Below are 22194 nucleotides of genomic sequence, written 5' to 3' on the forward strand. Positions count from 1 at the left end.
AGGCTTTGCCCCATGAGTTTTCCCTTAAATCACCTTCAGTACAGTCAGCAGATATCACCACTGCCCAAAAAATGGTAACCAGTGAATTACCTTCCATGGGTTAGCCCTGTGGTCCTGTGCATCTTCTGGCCTTTCCTGCTGTTACCCTCACAGCAGCCCTGGGCAACAGGATTGTGCTTTTCCCCTGCTCCAGCAGGTTAGCTGGGCCCAGAGGGACTCAGTGGTCTCACTGTAAGGTTGTGGTAGGAGCAGGGATTGGGACTCAGGTGTCCTGTGTGCCAGGTCCAAATACCAACCCCACACCCATACCAGCCAGGCCCCCCACACCCAGTATGACCAGACCCTGATGGTCACACTTCATGCCAGGCTTTCGTTGGGGTACAAGAGAGGTGCAGTTGGACCCTGGAGCCTGCCCTGTTGGGCATTTCTGGTATCTCCCTATTTCTGCATGAAATCCAGGATTTATCACCCCAGGATTTAAAACTGTAATACTTCCCCTTTGAACCAAAAGCAGGATGTCCAAGCACCTCGGTAGGGTGGGAAGGGAATTAACAAGGTTCCTTGAACCACCAGAAAAAGATGTAGAGTCCTCTGATGCCTGGGTAAAGATGCTGGTTGCTTTGGCTTTAGCCTGATCTTTGCTTTGCTTTGCTTCTCCCAAGGAACAAGCACTGCCTGTTTTGCCACCCTAGTGGGACCAAAAGGAGCCACCACAAGTACTCCTGTTGTGTGCTCATCACCTCTTGCACTTGGCAGTAAAATGCCCCATGATCCTTTGGCCTGAACACCATGACTAACCCGTCTCTTCCATGCCCTTTCTCTTCCTGCGGTGATTCTAGGACAGAGTCTGTGGCAGAGAAAATGCTTACCAACTGGTTCACCTTCCTGCTCTACAAATTCCTCAAGGTAAGAGGAGGTGGTATGCTTGGACTCCTGACTGTGACATTCATACATTGTTTTTGGCTCTTAGAGGGTGCCAGTGCTTTTGGACATGCCAGAAAGGAGGGCTGCTGTCATTAGAAGGTCACAGGTCATGACAAGAGGATGTACATGAAAGCAGTTGTTTTCTCCTGGCCCAAGAAGCTGGTGTGAGGACTGGCTGGGGATGGAGAAGGTGACGGTATGGTGGTAAGGGACGCTAGCAGAGGGTCCAATGGGTTGCTGGTCTATGTGTGGACCATGTGCAGAGATGAGTTTGGGGGACTAGTGTGAGAAGGATGGGGAATCAGCATGCAGGGGGGAACTCAAAGTGCAGCAGGAAGTCCACAGTCAGGGACAGAAGAGCCCTTTCTGAGGTGAGGTTGGCCTCCATCAAGGACAACTCATGATTCCTTTTCTCACTGACAGCTCCCTGGGACCATAGTAGCTGATGAGGTCTCCTCTTACTGAGGTTGTCAAAGCAAACAGATGCAAAGACTCTATTGCTCTTTACTATTCTCTCATATAAGGCTTATCTCATGACCTTCCCCTTGGTCATAGACCCTTCAGGTCATAGTGCAAACTAGTGATTGCTTAGAGCAAGAGAAGCTCCAAGCAACCTCCTCTTGCTGTGGCCAGAGCACAGTGCTGAACTGAAGCTCTCAGGTCTATCTGGGATGAGTCCTCTCTGCTTCCCTTAATGCACGTATCTGTATCCTAAAACTGCCAGCTTCATCTCTGCCAGCAGAACAGCCAGAGAGATAACAGATTACAGAGACTGGCCCTCATCTTCCACCCATAACAATAGTGCCTCCTGACCAGGCCTGAAGCAGGTTGGCAGGGAGGTGGGTGTAATAGGGGGCCATCTCCAGGGCAGTCAAGGACTCCTGGCGGTGCCCCAGAGTCCCCTTTATTTCACTCTACTTTTGGGAATAGTCTCCCCTTCTCTCGCCTGCCACATCTTGATGTTTATTTCGGTTCTCAAAAGGGAGATTGCCCCAGGGGTTCCCAGATCGGGTCTTCACTCCAGAGCACCCAGAGGTGCTCCTGCCTTGTTGGCTAATTGCATGGCTACATACCATCCCTACACTGTGCCCCATGCCTTGCAGGAGTTATATGAGTATAATTCCCTCTGTTGGGGTCTCAGCCAACTCGGCCTCTGCCCCTTTAATGTAGATAGACTATCTAGCCTAGACCCACTATGTCAGGCTCGGGTTTGAGGCAACGACTCTAACTCAGGGATGGGCAAAGTTCAGCCGACAGCCTGGATCTGGCTGGCGGTGGACTCCCATTTCCCAGCTGCCCCTGTGCATGGCTGGGGTTGGTCCCCTTGGAGACCCCAGCCACAGCTGCATGGGAAAGCTCAAGGCTGGAGTTGCCATAGAGACCAGCTGCAACTGTGCAGCAGAGCAGGGCAGGGGGCTGCTCCGGAGCCGCTGGGATCTTGCAGGGCAAAGCCATGATCTGTAGCTTGTATGCTCTGGGCAGGGGTGCACAGGCAAGGGGTCATGGCTCTGCCCCTGCTTCAGACCAGTCTGTCACCACTGCAAGGAGCTGGGGAAGAGCAGTGATCCCCTGCTTTTGCACCCTTGCACAGAGTGTACAGGATACAGATCACGGCTCTGCCCTGGCTTCGGAGCAAGCTGCCCCCATCGCAGGATCCCAGTGGCTCTGGAGAGGCCCTTGTCCCTGCTTTGCAGTGCACACTGCCAATGTGACTGCAGCTGGTCTCCATGGCATCCCCAGCCTGAGCTTTCCCCTGCAGCTGTGGCTGGGGTCTCTATGGAGATCAGCCCCAGCCATGCTGGCAGGGGCTGCTGGGAAATGGAGTCCAGCTGACAGCCAGATAAGCCATTTTGCCCACCCCTACTCTAATCAGTCTCCTCCCACCTCCGTGGCCCTGGCCCCATGTAGCTGTGCCCCTCTGGCGCTGGGCTCTCTGGCTCTGTAAGTATGCCCCTCTGGGCGCTAATGAGGCCTCCACCTCCCCTTATAGCCTCATCCCGTACCCACCGAGTTAAACTACAACATGACACTAGGCCCCTGGGCTATAACAAAGTAAAAATAATAGAAGCAACATGCCTGCCTACCTTGGGCTTCTTCACTCCAGGTGCTATGTCCTGTGCCCTGGCCAGCAGAGCTGTTTTCTTCCAGGCTCTGGGGCCTTCAGGAGCCCCACACTCTGCCTCCACCTGGGCTGGCTGCCTCCCAACCCAGGGCTTATATAGCTCTGGCCTGAGCTGTCCCCTGGCCATCTGACCCTGGCTTCCCTGAACCCTTGTTCTGCTAGCAGGTTGTGCCCTGAAAACTGTGGCCTTAATGGGGCCACTCCCCTTTCTAGTAACAGGGCTAGGGTTCTCTGTTATGCACCTCTGCCCCTTCTCTTTTGTCTGGGGTTTTTTCTTCCTCTCCAAACCTTCCTCTTCCTCCTATTGTTATGAGAAGAAGTCGGCACTCACGTTTCAGGTCCCTGGACTGCGTGCCACTACAAAACAGCTCGGCTGAAGACTGAGAGCCCACCTCATTAGCCTTGCATTGTTTGTCTTCATGCTCTGCAGCCATTGCAGCAGGGCATGATCAGTGGTTAAGATGAATTCACTCCCCCACAAATAGTACCAAAGTGTTTCTACCGCCCATTTGATCGCCAGACACTCCTTCTCTACTGTGGCATAGTTCTTCTCAGGGGGGCCTAATTTTCTACTTATATAGGCAAGAGGGTGTTCCTCATCTCCATCCTTTTGAACTAACACTGCACCAATGGCTGTGTTTGACGAATCCATCTGTACCATGAAAAGTTTATTAAAATCCAGTGTATACAGCAGCGGGGGCCTTTCACCTCCTGAAACACTCTTTCCACCTCAGGTGTCCAAATCACCTTGGTTGAGGCTCCAGCCTGTATTAGCTCTGTCAGGGGCACCACTCGTAGCTGGGCCATCTAGCCTAGACCCACTGTGTCGGGCTCAGCTTTGAGGCACTGGCTTTAATCAATCTCCTCCCAGCTCCGTGGCCCTGGCTCCGTGTAGCCATGCCCCTCCAGAGCTGGGCTCTCCAGTCCTGTAGCTTGTGCCTCTCTGGGCACTAATGTGGCCTCCACCTCCCCTTATAGCCTCATCCCAAAACCACCAGGTTAAACTACAACATAACACTAATCCCCTGGGCTATAACAAAGTAAAAATAAAAGAGGCAGTGTGCCTGCCTCTGGGGCCTTCAGGAGTTCACACTGCTTCGGACGCTGGCTCAACCAGGGCTCAACCCAGGATAGTATTCCAGCCTTGACTCCCATGCAGGGGTTTCCAAACTGGTGCTGACTTCTGCTCATATTAAACCTAACTAGGAACTCTCCATGCATCAGCTAGACCACCAGAGCTTTGGAGGTGGCTCTGAGCTTCCCAACTCATGCCCATCTAGTAGAGAGCTCAGCCTTGCAGACGTGCCTGGCCAGACTAGAGACTAGGAATCTAGCCAGCCCTGCTTCGGCTGAGCTCCTCAGAGCCCCAATTCTCTTAGCAGAAAAGTTTTGAAGGTCCCTGGAAGGTAATTTCAGTGGCTTCTCGTATCAGCTTCCCATTCTCAGCTGAAAGGCGGGGATAGAAGGAGGTGACTTGCTAAAGCTCTGCTTTTGTAATAGGCTTTTTTCCCTCACTCAGCTTCTTGTCTTCCTGCCTTAGCCCGAACCCAGGCCTGATAAGGGCAATAGACAGGCACACGGAAGCAATATGCTGCTGGCAGATAAGCTAATTAAGTGGCAGACAGGTGTAGGAACAGAGAAAGGGGCCACTTTGCTTCAGATTATTAACTTGTTTTCTCCAGGATTTACACCAGAGGCAAATGACCTCGCTCATTGACTGGGGACAAATTGCTTGAAGGGAGGGGAAGTGCTGCAGAAAGGTGGGAGGATGGCAGGATGGAGGCAGAAAAGAGGAAAGCCAAGGGAGAGACTGATCAGGTTGGGGAGGGGCAAAGCAAAAGCAGGGAGGGGAGGAAGGGCAAATGGAAAAGGGAGAACGGGATGAAAAGGAAGAGGAGTGCAGTGTCACCGCCAGGCAGGGGTCGTTATCCCTCTGAGGCTGTGCCTGTGCATGTGCTAATTTTTCTAGCTTGCTGTCTCCACATTCACCTGCCTCCATGGTTGGGTGGGAAAGGAAATTCCTTGTGCAGATCTCCCCGCTGGCTCACGGTTGCCAGCCCTGGGGATGCCCAGGAGCAGGAGCCCTGACACCCAGTGCCAGCAGGGCTGCCCTTTCCATGGCAGGGAGGCCCACAGCTTTCCAATGATTTGTCTAGGCAGCCAGAAACCAGCACTGCATTGCCTTGGTCTGCCTTGGCCCCCGCTCCCAGAGAGGTGGCCCTGAGCAGTGACCTCCTGTCAGGACTGCAGAGAAGGACCTGGGGGTTACAGTGGACCACAAGCTGAATATGAGCCAACATCATCTCTCGTTGCAAAGAAAGGCAACAGCATCCTGGGCTGTATTAATAGAAGGGACGCTTGCAAATCAAGGGAAGGGGTTCTTCTGCTCTATTTGGCACTGGTGAGGTCTCACCCATGTCCAGTTTTGGGCCCCACACATCAAGAAGGATTTGGACAGATTGGAAAGAGTCCAGTGGAGAGCAGGAAAAATTATTAGAGGCCTGGGAAGCAAGACTTAAAAGGATGGGCTGAAAGAGCTAGGGGTTATTTAGTCTGGAGAAGACTGAGAAGGGATTTGATAGCACTCTTTGAATACCTGAAGGTCGCTGTTAAAGAGGATGGAGATGGGGTTTTCTCTGTGGCTGTAGGGGACAGGACTAGGAGCAATGCCTTCAAATGGCAGTAAAGGAAGCTCAGGTTGGAGATCAGGAAGAACATGGTGACTCTGAGGGTGGTCGAGTGTTGGAACAGGCACCTAGAGAAGTGGTATAATCTCCATCCCTGGAAACTTTGAAGAGCTGGTTGGACAGACACTTTGCTGAGCTAGTTTAGTCAGGAATGATCTTGCCTTGGTGGAGCTGGACTAGATAATCTCGTATTGTCAGGTCCCTTCCAACCCTTCTGTCCTGTGATCCACGGTCCCTCGTCTTTACCTGGGGCAGGCTAGGGTGTTATGTCTTGTGTTGTGTCAGGGTGGACTGAAATTTTACTGAGATGTTAGGGATTTGTAGTTGTATAGGATGTTTTGGATCAGAACGATCCTGCCTCAGGTAGGGGGTGGGACTAGATGACCTTTGGAGGTGCCATCCAGACCTACTCTCTATGATCCTATGATTAGGCTGAGCTTGGTGTGTCTGTCCCATCAAGGAGGAGAACTTAGCACTGGTTCGAGGCAGAGATGCATCTGTTTGACAGCCGTGCTGACCATGGTCCTCTCCAGGCATGAAGCATATGCACAGCACAGGCGCTGCAGGGCAAGCCTCCCTCCTACTATCCTGCTAGGGAGTCTCAGTCCTGATGCCCAGCAATTTCCAGGAGGACTCCAAGGTGGGCACGTTGCCAACTGTTCAGGTCTTCTGCGACCTCTGAGGGCTTTAGTTGGCCTTGTCTCCCTGACTACAGGCAAAACCCTCTGTGCATGCCCTGCCCAACATCCTGAGTCATTTAAAGACCAGAAAAGTTTGCTCTAATCAGATCTAACGCTTGCCTTGGAGAATGTCTTTGCAGGATTTATTAAACCAGGCTTGACAATAGAGCATCAGTCCATTGCACCTGGCCATGGTCACCTTGGTTGTTTTCTAGAGCAGTTTGTACAGGTGGGCTAAGACAGTGGCTCTCAGTTGAGGATATATTGATTAACTTCAGGCTTTCAGGTCTTCTGCTCCCAGCTCCCCAAATCAGCTTCTGGTTAGAGCCCTGATGCACCGTCTTGGCCTACTGGTGCCCTAGGTCACCACAAAGCTTGGGTTGTTTGCATTCTCAAAATTTGGAGCCACCAGATCTCCCTGGTAGATTGGAGAGAGCACAGCCAAATAGGCCATCTGTGATTTGACAAAACTACAGTCTCAGCCTGAAAGATTAGGACTGGCTGACCTCAGGGGCATGATATATTTAGGACATCATCTGGTTTTTGTTCCTCTTGTCTCCATGCAGGAGTGTGCTGGCGAACCTCTCTTCTCTCTCTTCTGTGCCATCAAACAGCAGATGGAAAAGGGCCCCATCGACTCCATCACTGGGGAAGCCCGATACTCGCTAAGTGAGGACAAGCTTATTAGGCAGCAGATTGACTACAAGACACTGGTAAGTCTTGCTCAGACCAAGGAGTCCTACCAGGGTCCCGAGGATCTCCTAAGCCGGAGTCAATTTGCCCAACCTCCCCTTGCCATTGAAGGCCACCACGTGGACACTCACCCAAAAATACACTATTAAGATCTCCTAACACTGCCACAGCATACGGTAAATGCCTCTGTTGTAGGAAGAAGGTTTGCAGTGGCTACTCCATGCCACTGCAGCTGGCTGGTTGCTCCGGCCAAGAGCAGTCCCAGGTGCCCAGGGAAGTTGCCAGCCCTGCAGGAGTGCTTGGGTTAGCTCAATGTTGTATGGCATGCACGCAGTTGCAGAGCTGGTGCATAGGCAGAATTGAGATAAGAATGCATGAGGATCTGATGGTGGATCATGCAGGTGATGGTGTGGGCAGGAGACAAGGAAAGGGAGACTTGGACAAGGCTGTGCTTCTTCTAAGGTGCTCAGAAGGGGCCTAATGGTAAATGACAGCATGAGATCTCAGCTACAGGCCACGGACATTGTCTGCACAGGGCAGCGCGGTATGTGGTCACTAAGCAGGCAGCCACGAGGTTGCACCCCATGCTGTTGGCTTGGTGGGCTTGTCCCTTTGACCCCAACTTGGCAATGACCGAGGTCAGGCTAACATCCACCCCTGCACCAGAAGAGCTCTGCTTCCTGCAGAGTGTACATGGGCCGTGTTAAAAAGCACCCCATGCAGTGTGGGCATAGACAGTGTGTTTCCAAACATCACTCCCGTAGTGCCCTCTGCCCAGTTTTCTTCCTGTGGAAGGCTATCAAAGCCACAATGGCATTGCCCTCCGGTTAGAAAGCAGCAGGTACCCTCCCTCCTGCCACCTTTAGCACTGCCACAGCTTCTCTCTGCCTCCCTCCTCTCTGCCCTGTCACCAGCCATCCTCCCCACCCCCATGTCACAGCTTGCTCCCGCTCCAGACTGCCACACATTCCCATCCTGAAGAAACTGCCAATTCAGCAGATCTTCTACACGCTGTTTCTACACACGCTGTTAGCACAGGACACGCCAGTCTGCGGGGAATTCCTCCCCCACGCTCCATCTGGGTGCGTGCATACACATGTGCATTTAGACACCATCCTCCGGCCTAGCCTGGTCTATCCTGACACACTTTCCGCTCCAAATGCAGATTATGGCTTGTGCCCAGGCATTGCAAGGATGATGATGGAAGCTTATCAGTTTGCTGAGAGTGAGCCAGCTTGCAGTGCAGGGCTATGGAGGATGCATGAGGAGGAGCCTGGCACCTGCAGTGGAGTTAGACATGCCAAGCTAGCTTTAAACTGACTAGCTTACATCCAAGGAGTAGTTTGGTCCTAGCAACAAAGAGCTTACTGCAGGTTAAGCAGTAAACTATTTCTCAGCCAGGTTTAGCAGCCTATGCTGATCTCCATGCTTTCAGAGAGAGACAGCTCCTAGTGCCCATGCTAGCTAGCATAAAGCTAGCAGAAGTAGGTCCAGTGCCTGTAGGGTTATAGAAAATAAAGGCAGGATAGTGATAATTGGAGTGAAAGCGGAGCATAAAAGTAACAACAGAGGAAGGAGTCACATCAAGGGGACTAGGAGGAAAGCAGAGGTGGGTGTAAGAAATGGAGGGAGGGGTTCACCAGCTGTGACAGATGTCTGATATTGGAGATGCGTCTTCAGTGCAGGGGGAGAAAGCTGTGTGATGCCAGAGGCTGGAGAGGAAAAGTAGGGAAATCATCTTTATGTGCTCAGAGGGGTTTCAGCTTGCCGGCATCCTGGAGGTACAGGTGCTCAGATGGTGTTCAGGCTAACTGGAGTGGTAGCAAGAATGTCGTGTGCTGGGAGCCTTTGTTCACAACGTCCCGGTGGGACACGGGAATAAAAAAATGTAAGGACAGGAGAGCCAGCTGGTTAAAATAAAATAAAATGGGAGCATCCTCAAAGCTGGATCTCAACCCTGAACCAGTGCATTTTGAGGTCTGGAAAAGCTCTGTTCACCTACGCTGACATCACTGGCCATCTCAAGACCTTCACAGAAAAGTCAATGATTGCTCCGAGTTGCCGTACTATGTTTTCTGAGGATTCAGCCACTTCACAGGAATGCCTAATGAGACCAGATTTCAGGTTCACCTGGTCCAAAAACTTCTTCACCTGGTCCAAGAACTTGGCACCAACTGCTGCATAGAAAGGTATAAGAAACCCAGTAAAAAGTCAGTATAGGATAACCCAACCTGAGAGAAAGTTCCCTCTTCACATCGGTTAGTGGTTGGATAATACCTCTGAAGCTAGAAAGCTAATATCCCATCCCACAGGGATTCCCATTTCTACAGATGTCATGTGTACCAGTGTTGGCTTTTAATGGTGACCAGTAGGGCTGTGTGAAACAGCACCAATCTGATTCAACTTCCATTTCGACGATTCGAGGAAACTGTTTCGTTTCGAGTTTCATTTCGGTTCGAAATCACTGTTCTGTTTCCTTTTGTCTAAACTGTTTCGCTGTTTCGACGCTGTTTCGATGTTTCACCCATAGGTTATTATGGGGAAACATAAAATGCAGCAGGCAAGCAGATTGGGGGCACCCCCACACCTCCGGGAGGGCTGCAGGGGCTGTGCCAGAGTCCTCCCAGGGGTGCGGGCCCCTGATCTGCCTGCCAGATGACAGACTGGTGCTGGGCACAACCTGCACCCAGTGCTGGGAAGATCAGTGCTGCTGCTGGCCCCAGGTGTCAGCACCCAGCTCCTGTCATCCAGCAGGCAGATCAGGGGCATGCACCCCTGCGAGGACTCCGGCACAGCCTCTGCAGCCCTCCCAGATCTGCCTGATCTGCCCAGGAGCCAGTTGCTGCTGCCTGTGGCCAGCGGGGCTGGGGCAGATCAGCTCGTGTGGGGTGGAGGAGATGGTGGAGGAGGGTCCCTGCATGAGCTGATCTGCCCCTGCCTTGGCCCCCGGAGCGGGCTCGAAGAGGGTGTGGGGTCCAGGGCAGATCAGCTTGTGCGGGGACCCTCCCCCACCCCAGGATCGGGGCAGCAGGTCCTCACACGAGCTGACCTGCCCCAGCCCCGCTTGCTCCACTGGCCTTCTGTTAGCCGGCAGGGAGACTGGGAGCTTGCACCCCTAGGAGGACTCCAGCACATCCCCCACAGCCCTCCCGGGGGTGCGGACGAGCCCCCGATCTGCCTGCTGGATGACAGGAGCTGGGTGCTGCCGGCTGGGACTGGTGCTGAAGCCAGTAAGCCTGGCTTCGAAACTTGAAACGTTTCAAAACCCTTGTTTCGTTTCGAAGCTGTTTCAAAGGCTTTTGCTTCATTTCGATTTCCCTGTTTTGAGCTCAAAACGCATCGAAACAGTTTCGAAACGAAACGCCGGGTGAAATTTCGCACAGCCCTAATGACCAGTGTTCGTGGGCACCTAACTAGGACCAATAGAGAAGAAGAGGTGGGAAGGCTGCCTATTGGCTATAACTTCCTTACTAGAGGATGTACTTAGGGGAGAACAGTCTCCTGTTGGGAATGGAAACAGCCCCATTTCTTTAAACTGGAGAAATCAAAGAAGAATCATCCATCAGCCAATGTTTTCGTGGTCTTTCTGAGCTAGTAGGATTTTTCCATCCTTAGCATCCCTGCAAGGACCATTGTGTGGTAGAGCAGCATCTCAGCTTTGGGACCCTCCCCAGGCCCTTCACATCTCTTCTGAAAACTCAGTCCTACATGAAAACACACTGATGAGCTTAGCACTGAGCAAAATGGCACAGGCACCCAATGGAAAGGTCTATCCCAGCATCTCAAGATGAACCACATCCCCGTGGCTGAATGCACACAAAAAACTTTCCACTTGTCACAAAGGAGCCATGACTATCTCGACAGCTGTTTTGCACAGCTCAGGACAAAGAATCCATCCCACAGTCCCTGCATCAGTCCCATCACTGGGACAATAGCATCCCTTTCAGACAAAGATCCTCTCTTCATTTAAAGGCTTCAGGTGAGCAAGTGTCTCCCATGTCTCTAGCTAAGTTGCTCCAATGGTTAATCCTGAAGATTAAAACTCTGTACCTTTTTTTTGCTCTGAATGTGTCTGCCTTCAGCTTCCAGCCATTGAATCGTGTTATGCCTTGTTCTGCTCAATTAGAGATCTCTCGACTACCGGAAACCTCTCCTTTGCATAGGTACTTCTGGGTTGTGATGAATTCACTTCTTCACCCTGACTTGGAAAAAATTAATTGAGTGAGCTTCTTAAGTCTCTCCGCTGCACAGGAAGTTTTCCAGGATTTGAATCATTCTTGTGATTCTTTTCGCAACTTTCTCCCATGTTTCAGTGTCATCACTGAAGCCAGAAGAAGAACCAGGATACTAAAAACAGTCACACTTGTGCCATAGACAGAGGTAATATGCCTCCTCTCCTTCTACTTGCAAGTTCCTTGCATGTACATCCAGATACAAGGTGGGGGTCCAGGCCTAATGGCTCACCCTGCCTTGGATGTTCAGGGAGAAAAGGTTATATAGGCAAGAGCAAACACATGGGAGTAGGACGAGAGAAAATTCACTGCTTAGGTAATACAGAGGTGGGTGTGATCCAGGAGAAAGCATGCTTATATGACTGAGGACAGGACTTGGAAGAGGCTGATTTAATGAGTTGACCCTGAGCTGGTGGCTTCATTTGCTTATTCCAAGACCTCACAAATCTTCTTTTTGCTACCTCTGTCTATCTCATCTGGTTCAAATGTGATCTCGGCAGGGCTTGGACTCTTTCCTGCTCTGCAGTTGACAGTCTGTAGCAACATGAAATCCCAATCTCACTTGGAGAAACGGAGCAAAGGAGAGAAAAATGTAGACAACAGAGAGACAGAGCGATCGCTTACACCAAAGGAAATCCTTTTGACTGGGTACAAAGCAGCCAGTGAGAAGAGGTAGTAATTATACATCAGGCTGAACAAAGCTTCCCTCCATTCACTTGGTGGCGTTTGATGTTAATCAGCTTTCCCTCTTACGTCTCAAGAGCAAATATTTCCCGATAGGAATCTTAGCAGATTTACAGAGATCAGCTGCAGCAATGGAGATTAAAAGGAAGCAAAATATGAATGAGACTGTTCTTCCTTTTGGTCTCTCTCTGCTTTCATTTTTTTTCCCCCACAATAAATAGACATTGTTCTGGAGTCTTGCGTGGTTTTTTAAATTCAAATGAAATAAAGCTAGGCCTGATTTGATTGCTGTTAGTGTCATAGAGATGTCCTAGATGTATCTCCCCCTCCTTCTCCATACCGGCTGCTGACCCCTTAGACTGTTTGCAGTCACCATAGGGTTTCTTCTGTGCTTGATGAGTTGCTACAGACACTGCAGTCGGCCATGCCCAGCCCCAGCTGTAGGGCATGCAACAAAAGCACAGAGATCAGGGAGTTTGGGTCTTTTTAATGAAACATTTTTATTAATCATTTGAAATATTGTTTTGCTGAGAAGAGACGGTGAGTGACTCATTGATGCTGGCACAGGAAATCAGAGCGGATGTCAGTGTTATAACTCAAGACTTTCTGCTTCTCCGGCATGATCCTCACCTACCAAACTACCGAGTCTGGGGTTGATTTCTCTCCAAGCCACATGGCCCAGCCCTAGCAGCAAATCCTGCAGTTCTACCTGGAAAACCAACATTTGGGAGAGGGGGCACTATTTTGGCTTTGCATAGCATTTTATTTGCTTTGGTGGGCATAACCCATAGGCAGGCAGCCTGCTTCAGAAATCAGTTGGTCAGAGAGAGGGTGAGAGGGAGCAGACAGGTCACTGGTAAGCTGCTCAGCATCTAAAACAAACCCAATCAACCTGGAGCCTTCTGAGCAGTATTTACCTATATAGTCAGATGAGCCCAATGTAGTGTGTGGTCTGTAATAGTGCCCTGGTGTTTGACATCTTACTCAAAAGGGGGCAAACTCTACTTCATCTACAGCTCTGATAAAGCCTGGTTGGCGCGGTAGGATGAAGTTACCCATTATACGTAGCCCAGACTAAATCCGGGGCATGTTTTGCAGTGTTAAAATTAGAAAGTGCTCTGAGCAGTCCTGTGTTAAGGGTTAATACTATTTCTCGCGTGCACAGCTCTCACTTGCCACTAGGGGGCAGGTGAGCAGGGGTGTGGCCAGGGATCCTGCTCTGGGATAGGGGCTGGGAGCGGTGTATCCTGGGATGCTGGAGGACTGCAAATTGCTTGCTTTACCTCCATGGAGCAGACTGAAGTTACCCTAAGACGAGCTAGGTAGCATGGCCCTGAGTTAACCCTCATCCGAAGTGGCATAACTTTGAGACATTCAAAGGGCACGTGCCACGAGTCAATGAATTAATAACGCATGGATGCTTGTGTTTTCAGTTCTCTTAGCATGGTCTAGGTGTAACATGTAACTTCACCCTTACATGTATTACAAGGTCTCAGTCTATTGAACCAATCCAGCAGGGTGCTGGGTGCCCATTACCTTTCCTGGGACTGGGGACTCTCAGCAGCTCGCACCATCAGATCCCAGCCATGAGACCCTCTTGCTCCAGTGCTGCTCTCTCATTCTGTGGGGAATAAAAGATGACCCAGCTCCCATCTCAGCTTCATGGCTGTTGACATGAATAATGCAAAGCAGCCAAGGCCCCAACGTTGGGTTGGATATCAGGGAAAACCTTCTCAGTAGGAAGGTGGTGAAGCACCAGAACAGGTTACCCAGAGAGGTGGTGGCATCTCCATCCTTGGAGGTTTTTAAGACCTGGCTAGACAAAGCCCTGGCTGGAATGACCTAGTTGGGGCTGGTCCTGCTTTGAGCAGGGCGTTGGACTAGATGTGACTTCCTGAGGTCCCTTCAACCCTCATTTTCTGATGCTTTCTCAGGGATGAAATTGTGTTTATGATATGACTGGATCCATTCTGCCCAGGGACAACTCTGGGCAGAAGTTGTCCCTGGGCAATGAAACTCAATCCAGGGATATGAAACTCAATCCAGCATGCGTGGTTGATCAGATGATCTGTAGGTAGCTTATTGCATGGGGCGATACTTTAAACATAACTGATTTCCATGGCTACTTATGATCCCATGACATTTCCCAGCTCCTTGATCAACATTTCCTCACTCTTCCCCCCACCCCGCACTACCCCACTGAGTTAGGCAGCATGATTAATCACCCCAATGGTGGCTGCGCATTATTGGTGCTGTTTGTAAATACCTCAGTGATCTTCTAAGGTGAAGGATACCATAGAAATGTAAATGATTGCTGTTGTTATTATTACAATGATTATGTGAATTTATGCTTCCCCAATGCTCCCAGAAGGGACATGAATAATAGTAATAGAATCCAATCAATGGCTTACATTTATATTGTGCCTTTCCTGTAAAAGTTCACAAAGCCTTTTGTAAATGATACATAATGATTGCTTTCCCTGCTCCTGGAAGGCAGCAATGGAAGGTGACATCCCTTTGATATCACAGCACTCAACAGCATAGTACTGGAAGTCAAGAAGTGTCTTGTCTCTCCTGCATGCATGTGGAGGAACTGGGACCCTTACCTCTGCTCTTGTAAAAATGCCAGATCATTAACCAGCCTCAGTTTAATTCTCCTTCAGTATTTAAAAGTGTGTTAAGTGTATAATTTTTTGTTCCTTCTCCACCCAGAGATAGCAGAGCCCTGACCTTATAAATGCCTGAGTTAGCAGCCAAATTTCCATTATGCTCCATGTGCTTGAGCTGAAGGGACCCCCTCCCCCTCTCAGCACCCCACATGCTTTTCATTTTGCTCTTGGACCATGCTCATGGAACAGATGCCAGCGTCCCCTCAAGAAACCAGAGGCCTAGCTAATCAGGTAACTTCTTGTTCCCTGTCCCAGAGCAAGAGGTGATTTTTTTTTAGAAGCCCTGTATTTCCAATTAAAAGAAGTTTGGCCTGCCTCTTGGCAGAGGAGCTTGGAAGGAAGACAAGCTGTGGGTTATGAGATTTAAGATCAGGCTAAAAAGTCAAGCCGAGGGTGACAGAGTGTAAAGGAGGTCCTATTCACTTGTAACACTTGTGAGGCTCTCATGAACTTGAAGGTGTCTCAGATGCAAAGGCCCTCAAGCTTTTCATTGCGTTGGCCAGTCTTTCAACCTTGGCCAGGACCAGTTGGAAGTTGTGAACATCTTTTGCAGTGGTCTGTATGAAAAGAACTGGTTTCTCAGCTGCAGAATGGGCCTTTTTTGGCAGCCACAGCTGAGAAGTCAAGAAGGAGAGGATCGAGCAACCCAAATGCATGGGCTGGCCCTCTCTGAAGGTAGCTGGGTACCGTGAGTGCACCCCACTGGGAAAAGCTCATGTAGAGGGGAATTCAGACCACATCATCCTTGCAATAAGGACCTGAAGAGGCAACTGGCACCTTGGTGCACTTAGCTAGGGGCTACATCCTGTTGCCATCACAGTCAGTGAGAGATTTGCCCTTAACTTCAGTAGAAAAAGGAGCAGGCCCTAAGTGATGCTAGTCAGTACGAGCATAACGCAACGAGAACAGCCCTGTCATGTGTTGAGCCAATTAAAGACCTATTTTTGGAACAAGACTTCTGTAGGCACATATCCAGACCCCATTTATCTACTGAGCAACCTCACACGTGGCTTAGAGGAATGTGCAGGGCTGGGCTGGTGCTGCTGGCATGGAGCTGGCTGGGGAGGGGTGGTGATGGGGTGCCCGCGGCTCCCTGAAGAGCACGGCTCTTTTCATTGCCTCTCTGCCTTCCTCCCCCAGGTCCTGAGCTGCGTGAACCCCGATAACGTGAACAGCCCGGAGATCCCAGTGAAGATCCTCAACTGCGACACCATCACTCAGGTGAAGGAGAAGATTTTGGACGCCATCTTCAAGAACGTGCCCTGCTCCCATCGGCCGAAAGCTGCGGACATGGACTTGGGTATGTGAATGCTCGGCCCCGAGTCCCGTTGCAGGGAGGGGGTGTGTGAACGGAGATATTGCCATCTCTTCTGGGCACCGTGACACCAGACACAGTGGAGCAGATTAGGACTGGAGGGATCAATGAAAGGATACTCCCAGCCCTTCTGCATATCAGATCCAGGTGCCTCCCATAACCTCTGGGCCATAAAAACAACCCACAAACCTGCTCCAGCATGCAAGAACCCCACCTGGCCAAGGGCATAAAGGGGATGCTATAGGTCTGAGACCCTGTGACTTACTCATTCTTCCCTGCTGGAAAGCCCTAAGAGGGACATTACCAGAACAGGGGACAACATCTGCAAGGCTCCTATTGCTGAGATTTCTCCCTAGGCTTCCTGCCGGGGTCATTGGGTTCAGACCGCACGTGTTCTGCAGTGTGATAGCCACCCAGTGTGGTCACAGTAAGGCAAATCACAGGCCTATTGACTTGTGTTATGTAAAGCAATTTTAAATAGCTATAAAGAAGAAAAAACAATGGTTATGACAAAATGGGCTAATGATATTGAATCAGAAGATAGTGCTAAAGAATGGGAAACCATCTGGAACAATAGTTATAGATCACAGAAAATGAGGGTGGGAAGGGATCTCAGGAGGTCACATCTAGTCCAGCCCCCTGCTCAAGGCAGGACCATCTCCAACTGCATCATCCCAACTACATCATCCCAGCCAAGGCTTTGTCCAGCCAGGTCTTCAAAACCTCCAAGGATGGAGACTCCACCACCTCTCTGGTTAACCTATTCCAGAGCTTTACTACTCTCCTAATAAGAAAGTTTTTCCTAATATCCAACCTCAACTTCCCTTGCTGCAAACTGAACCCATTGCTCCTTGTTTTGTCATCTCCCACCCTTAAAATCCATACACATCCATTTGCACAATAATAGAAAAAAATATTTTAAAATCCTATATGGATGGTGTTTTACTCCACTTAAAATAAAATGCATTTATGGTGTAGGAATAGGGAAATGTTGGAGGGAGCGTGGATAGGCGGGAGGCTTTTACCACACGTGGTGGGTATGTCCCAGTATTAAACTGTGCTGGAAGAAGGCTGGAGATACGGTGAGGGAAACAACAGGATGCCAACTATAGATGACCCCTTAGTCTTACTATTAAACTTTCCCGAGAGCTCTGCACCGTATTAAGTATCATAGCATCGCTCATCTTCTAGCGGCTGCAAGACTTACACTTGTAAAAGCCTGGAAGAGAACTGGCACTAAGTAATTTGAAAAAGCGAGGGAAGTTTTAGTACAGATAAAGTCATCCTGTCAAACCCATGTTCTACAGGGGACAAGGCAAAAAAGATGCTTCCTTGGAAATCTGGGGGATATGTTTGAAATTTGCTAAAAAAAAAAGCATCTCCTGCCTCCAAACCAGAACATTTGAGAAACGTTTTTGAACGCTGAAGGGCAAGTTCTGCGAGCAAACACTTGAGAATAAATTTACCACCCATTTCAAATTGAAAAAGCAGAGATGAGTAGAAGGTAATGAGGATCGTGTTGTGCAGAGTTGTAGGGAGGCAGACAGGGGGAGATGGGGGATACGGGGATTTAACATCACTGGAGACACGAGGGAGTTGCCAGAGACTGAGCGGGAAAGGGAGGGGAGCGTGGGATGTCCGTGGATGTTGATTTGGGTTGTGGTAGCACTGTTGATAGGCTATGAATATGCGTCTTTGTGCATGCTTTGGGGGATTGGGTGAATCTTTGGGTGCTGAATCTATTGTTTGATGGGTTGGATGCATTAAAAAATAAAGTGGAAAAAAACCCCAAACAAGCCAACATCTTCCAGCCTGAAGCTACAGCAGGGCCCTAGTAGGAGTGAGGTGTCCAAAATTGGTTATAAGGACAAACCCCATATCGCTCCTCTGTACTGGAGGATCTAACAGGAGGCTGGTAGGAAAGGATGGAGGGTTGTATCAACCGCTGTGGTGTGGTCTGGTGCTTGGGATTGTATTGTGGGAACAGATTAGTGCGAATTTGCCCTCCGTAACCTTCCATGAAAGATGCTTGAGTGGAAAATTGTGGAGTATATAAAGCCCTGCAAAATAGACCAGAAACTAAAAGGAAGAGGGATGGCCAGACGCCAAGAATTCATTCATGGCAATAATGACGGCAGAAATGAGAGGTCAGGGAGCAAAGTTAAGTGTGTGGGTGCATGTGTGCATATGCGTGGTGGGGATGGGGCCTCCTGACAGCAACTGCAGCCGGCTTCTTGCTGACAAAAGGTGCTCGCAATAATGGAACGAGCTGCCAAGAGCAGCAACGATAAAAACCCAATCCTATAAATCGACCAAAAGGAACCTGAGATGTTTTAGGAGCTGATGAGAGTCAGCAAGGGGCTGGGCTGGTGAGGGTGATGGTGAGGCCAGCCAGGGTCTGGCTCCCAGGAATGCAGGGTATAGAGGGGGGTTAGAGCCGGGTCCATTGGTCCAGACCTGATGAAGCATTGGCCCATTCAGTTTGGACCCAAAGCTAGACATGACTGTGCTCTGCTAGAGATGAATGGGAGGCAGCATGAGCAGGAGGGAGCATCTTGGGGAGACACGGTAGCCCGTGACAGCCGTGATGTAGAGAAAAGTACATTATCTTCCAAGGTTGTTTTACTCCGGCCTTAATCGGAGCTGGGCCAGATGCAGATGGTTAGATCCTTTTCTCAGCTGGAACCGCACATCAGAATGAACCCCCTCAATTCCTGTGTTTTGGATGTACCAGTAATTATTAGGAGAGGTGGGATGCAGCAAGGGTTAAGAGGGGGGGAGTGTGCTCCTGCTCCACCCACAGGGAAAAAGAGACCTTTCATCACCAAAAAGAAGGTCAATTAATGAGCAGCCTTTTTTAGTAGGAAATGTCAGCATTAGAGATGCAGGAGTCCTAGGTGTAGCTTGTCCGGCCGTCTTTGCTCACCTGCCAGGGTGGTTGGAGGAGCAAGGGGCAGGGGGCAGACAGCTACATCCAGCTCTTTGAGTGCGGGGTCGTCGGATGACAGTGAAGGGGAGGAAGAGGAAGACCCTCTGGTTAGGCTGCTTGCAGCTCAGATTGTGCAGGGCTAAAATGCCTCAGATCTGAGTGCTGCAATCTAGTGGGCATGATCCTCTGGCCCGGGTTTGGCAGGAGGTTAAACTAGATGGTTATAATGGGTCCCCCTGGCCTTCATACCTATGGCTCGCTGAGCAAAATCCACTGTTTGCTATTTCCAGCGCAATTTTGCAAGGGCATTCTGTCCAGCGCAAGGGGGGACTGCTCCGACAGAAACCAGCCAGCAAGCTAATGAGTTATTTTGTGTTGTTAAATGCAGGGTAGCTGCAGGGAGAGAGGCTTGTACCTGCTGAAAATGTCATAATGTTTTTCAGTTACCCGGACACCTCAGGGGGCCTCGTCAGCTGAAAGCACTTATTTGGGGCACCCCGAGGTTACATTTTAGTCCAAAAGCCAAATTACAGCCCACAGACGAAAGGCTTCTTTTTACAGTGACCTGCCATGGATTAATTTAAAAAATCCTAACAACAGATAAAATATCCTGATCCTTAAAAGAGCATGAAGGCGGGGGGTGGGGAGGAGATCACAAAGCAGAAAGCTGGCTGCAGAGCACGGACATTTGCTACTTCCCACACTGCAATTTTAAAAGGGAAGGTAGGGGAGGGAGAAGGGATATGTCGAGCGTCGTGGGCAGTGCAGTCCTCGAGGAGGGACCCAGTGACCTACCCACCACCCTGCCCCACCAGTCGGTCTGGAAGAATAAGTGGGGTTGGGGAGTGGGTTCAGTATCTATGACCCATTCATTTGATTGAAGTGCTGGTGAATGTGTACCAGCGGCTCAGACCTGGCTGGACATAATGGAGCTCTTCCATCTTTCTTGTGTGATGGGGGTCCAGGACCATGCGCTAAAACCGACCTCACACCCTGGCTTCAAAGCCTCATGCTGCATTGGACCCAGAGTGCTGAATCTGGGACTGCACTCCAAGTCCAACCCCATGCATTATCTCCACGGCTGCATGGTGAGCCTGGGACCATGCACCAAGTTTGGGTTGGACCTGGCACACGGCTCCAGAGGCAATGCATGGTGCCATACTCACCTTACAGCCCCAGGCATGGCACCAGCCCCAGAGGCCACACAAGGGATTGGACCCAGCATGTGGCTTCAGATCCAGTGCTTGGCCCCTGCTCTAGCTTGCGCTCCCAGATACGGTGCATTAGATTCAACCCTAGATGTGACTCTGGAGCCAGCAAGCAGGAACAGACCTGGCATGCCAGGTCCAGGGCTGTGTGCCAGGTCAGACATCAGACCGAGCGTGCCAAGTGCAGCCACATGCCAACCCTGTGTGCCAACCTGATTGGGGAGGTGTGGAGTTAGCAGTGGCAGTGTTAATTGCCATAGCTCCCGGAGCTGCAGCAATTAACACTGAAAATGCTCCACCACCCCCACCCTACTCCCTGTGCCAAATTGATGGATCCATGGGGAGCCTTTTTCCTTGCATATGATGGTGCTGGGGGAAAAGGTGTGGGTTATATGCATGAAAATATGGCAGGTAACATCTTAGGAAGAGCCATCTAACTGTGAGGGTCATTCAGCACCAATCAGATTCCCCTGGGAGGCTCCATCCTTGGGAGTTTGAAGTCCAGGTTAGACAAATACTGGACTGGGATGGTCCCACCTTGAACAGGGCCGTTGGACTAGATGACCTCCTGAGGGCCTTTCCTGCCCTGTTTTTCTATCGATTCTTCCTCTGAATCAAAAAAGCTGCCTTTATATTCAGATGCAGCTGAAAGAAACCCCTAAGAATTCCCCTATTCCCAGCCCCACTGACCTGGCAGGTGGTGGATTTAGACAAGGAAGTCATTCCCGTGTGGAAGAAGATGATACAGGACCCGCTGAATGAAATATAAAGGGGTCCCAGCAGCCGTCTCCCAAGTTTGTATTTACAGGTGCTCCTGATTGGAAAGCCAGATAAAGGTAATAGGATTTCACCTCTCTCCCTCCCGCTGGAAGGTGGAAGAGTCACAAATAGGGTAGGAGTGCCGCTCTCCTTCGTGCCACAGCGGACAGAGCCAGAGATTTCCTTTTGGTGCTGTAAATATGAATGCAGGGGTCACCTTTTCTTCCTTCACCCTCCTGTGCCCTGCTTTTCCCATTCTCTTTACCCGCAGTTAGCACTTGCAGAGAGAAAAAAGGGTATTGAAGGGACACAGTTGAGCAAGTGAGGAGGCAGTCATCCAAATCCATACTCAGGCTAAGATCCCGCTCTTGGGGACATAAGAAGTGCCAGACTGGGTCAGACCAATGGTCCATCTAGCCCAGTCTTCTGTGGATGCTATAGAGGGAGGGCATTGAACTGAATATCTCTGGAGTGATCTATCCCCCATTCAATAGCTTCCCTGACATCCACCATTTATTGGTTTAGAGATGCCAGAGGTGTCAAAGGACTAAGCATCTCCCTCCCCAGTCCCCACACAGCCTGAACCTCAAGATCTCCCATTTTGCCAGCTGCAGAGACCACTAGGCACTTGGATGCTCTGCAGGTGCTGTTAGGGATGCAGACTCACCCTGTGGCTATGCTGTGATACTAGGGGTGGCGCCTTAAGGGGCTGGAGTAAATAAAAGCCAGTCTAAGATCATTTTAAATCATGATCACCACTGCTGACCAGTCATGCATTTGCATATGTGAACATCCCCCTCTGAAGTACCACCCAGAAATGAGCACTCAGCATTGGACCCCCCTCCCGCTAATTTAAATGAATAATAAAAGTAAGTGTCGGCTATACAAATACATTCTAATTAGGTGATAAGAGAATTGCTGAAACCAAAAGAAATTTGCAACGGTTCTTGCATTTTTATATTAGAAGCAATAAACAGAGTCGGCAGGTGATATTTCCATATTCAGGAGTTCGTTTTAATTAACTCGAGCAAACGGATGTAATTTATGAGCAGATCTTGGTTAAGCTGTGCCTGGTTGTGGTTGAGTCTTGGTTACCAGTGATGGAGCTACGTGTTTCTGATGGTTTCTGGTTCAGATACAGTTGACTTAACCACACTTTGGTGCAGTTTCTTCAGACATAGAGCATGGTTTGAGATATGTCTATGAATCCCTTCCTTGAGTTGGGCTTGTGTGTATAGACATGTCATGCCCACGAAGGTAGCTTGTGTGATTTCAGTGCATCTGCATGTGTC

The 22194-nt window shown here is 50.1% G+C and overlaps 1 protein-coding gene across 1 annotated transcript in view; it reads left to right on the forward strand.

Annotated features, from left to right (window-relative positions):
- PLXNA4 (plexin A4) overlaps positions 1-22194 on the forward strand; it is a 523137-nt gene that overhangs the window by 461315 nt on the left and 39628 nt on the right. The window contains exons 23-25 of the mRNA XM_014607569.3: positions 840-906; positions 6980-7126; positions 15832-15991. Of these exons, the coding sequence (XP_014463055.1) occupies positions 840-906; positions 6980-7126; positions 15832-15991 (374 nt within the window). The remainder of the gene's footprint in view (positions 1-839; positions 907-6979; positions 7127-15831; positions 15992-22194) is intronic.

Source organism: Alligator mississippiensis, chromosome 4, assembly GCF_030867095.1.
Source record: "Alligator mississippiensis isolate rAllMis1 chromosome 4, rAllMis1, whole genome shotgun sequence".
Taxonomy (NCBI): domain Eukaryota; kingdom Metazoa; phylum Chordata; order Crocodylia; family Alligatoridae; genus Alligator; species Alligator mississippiensis.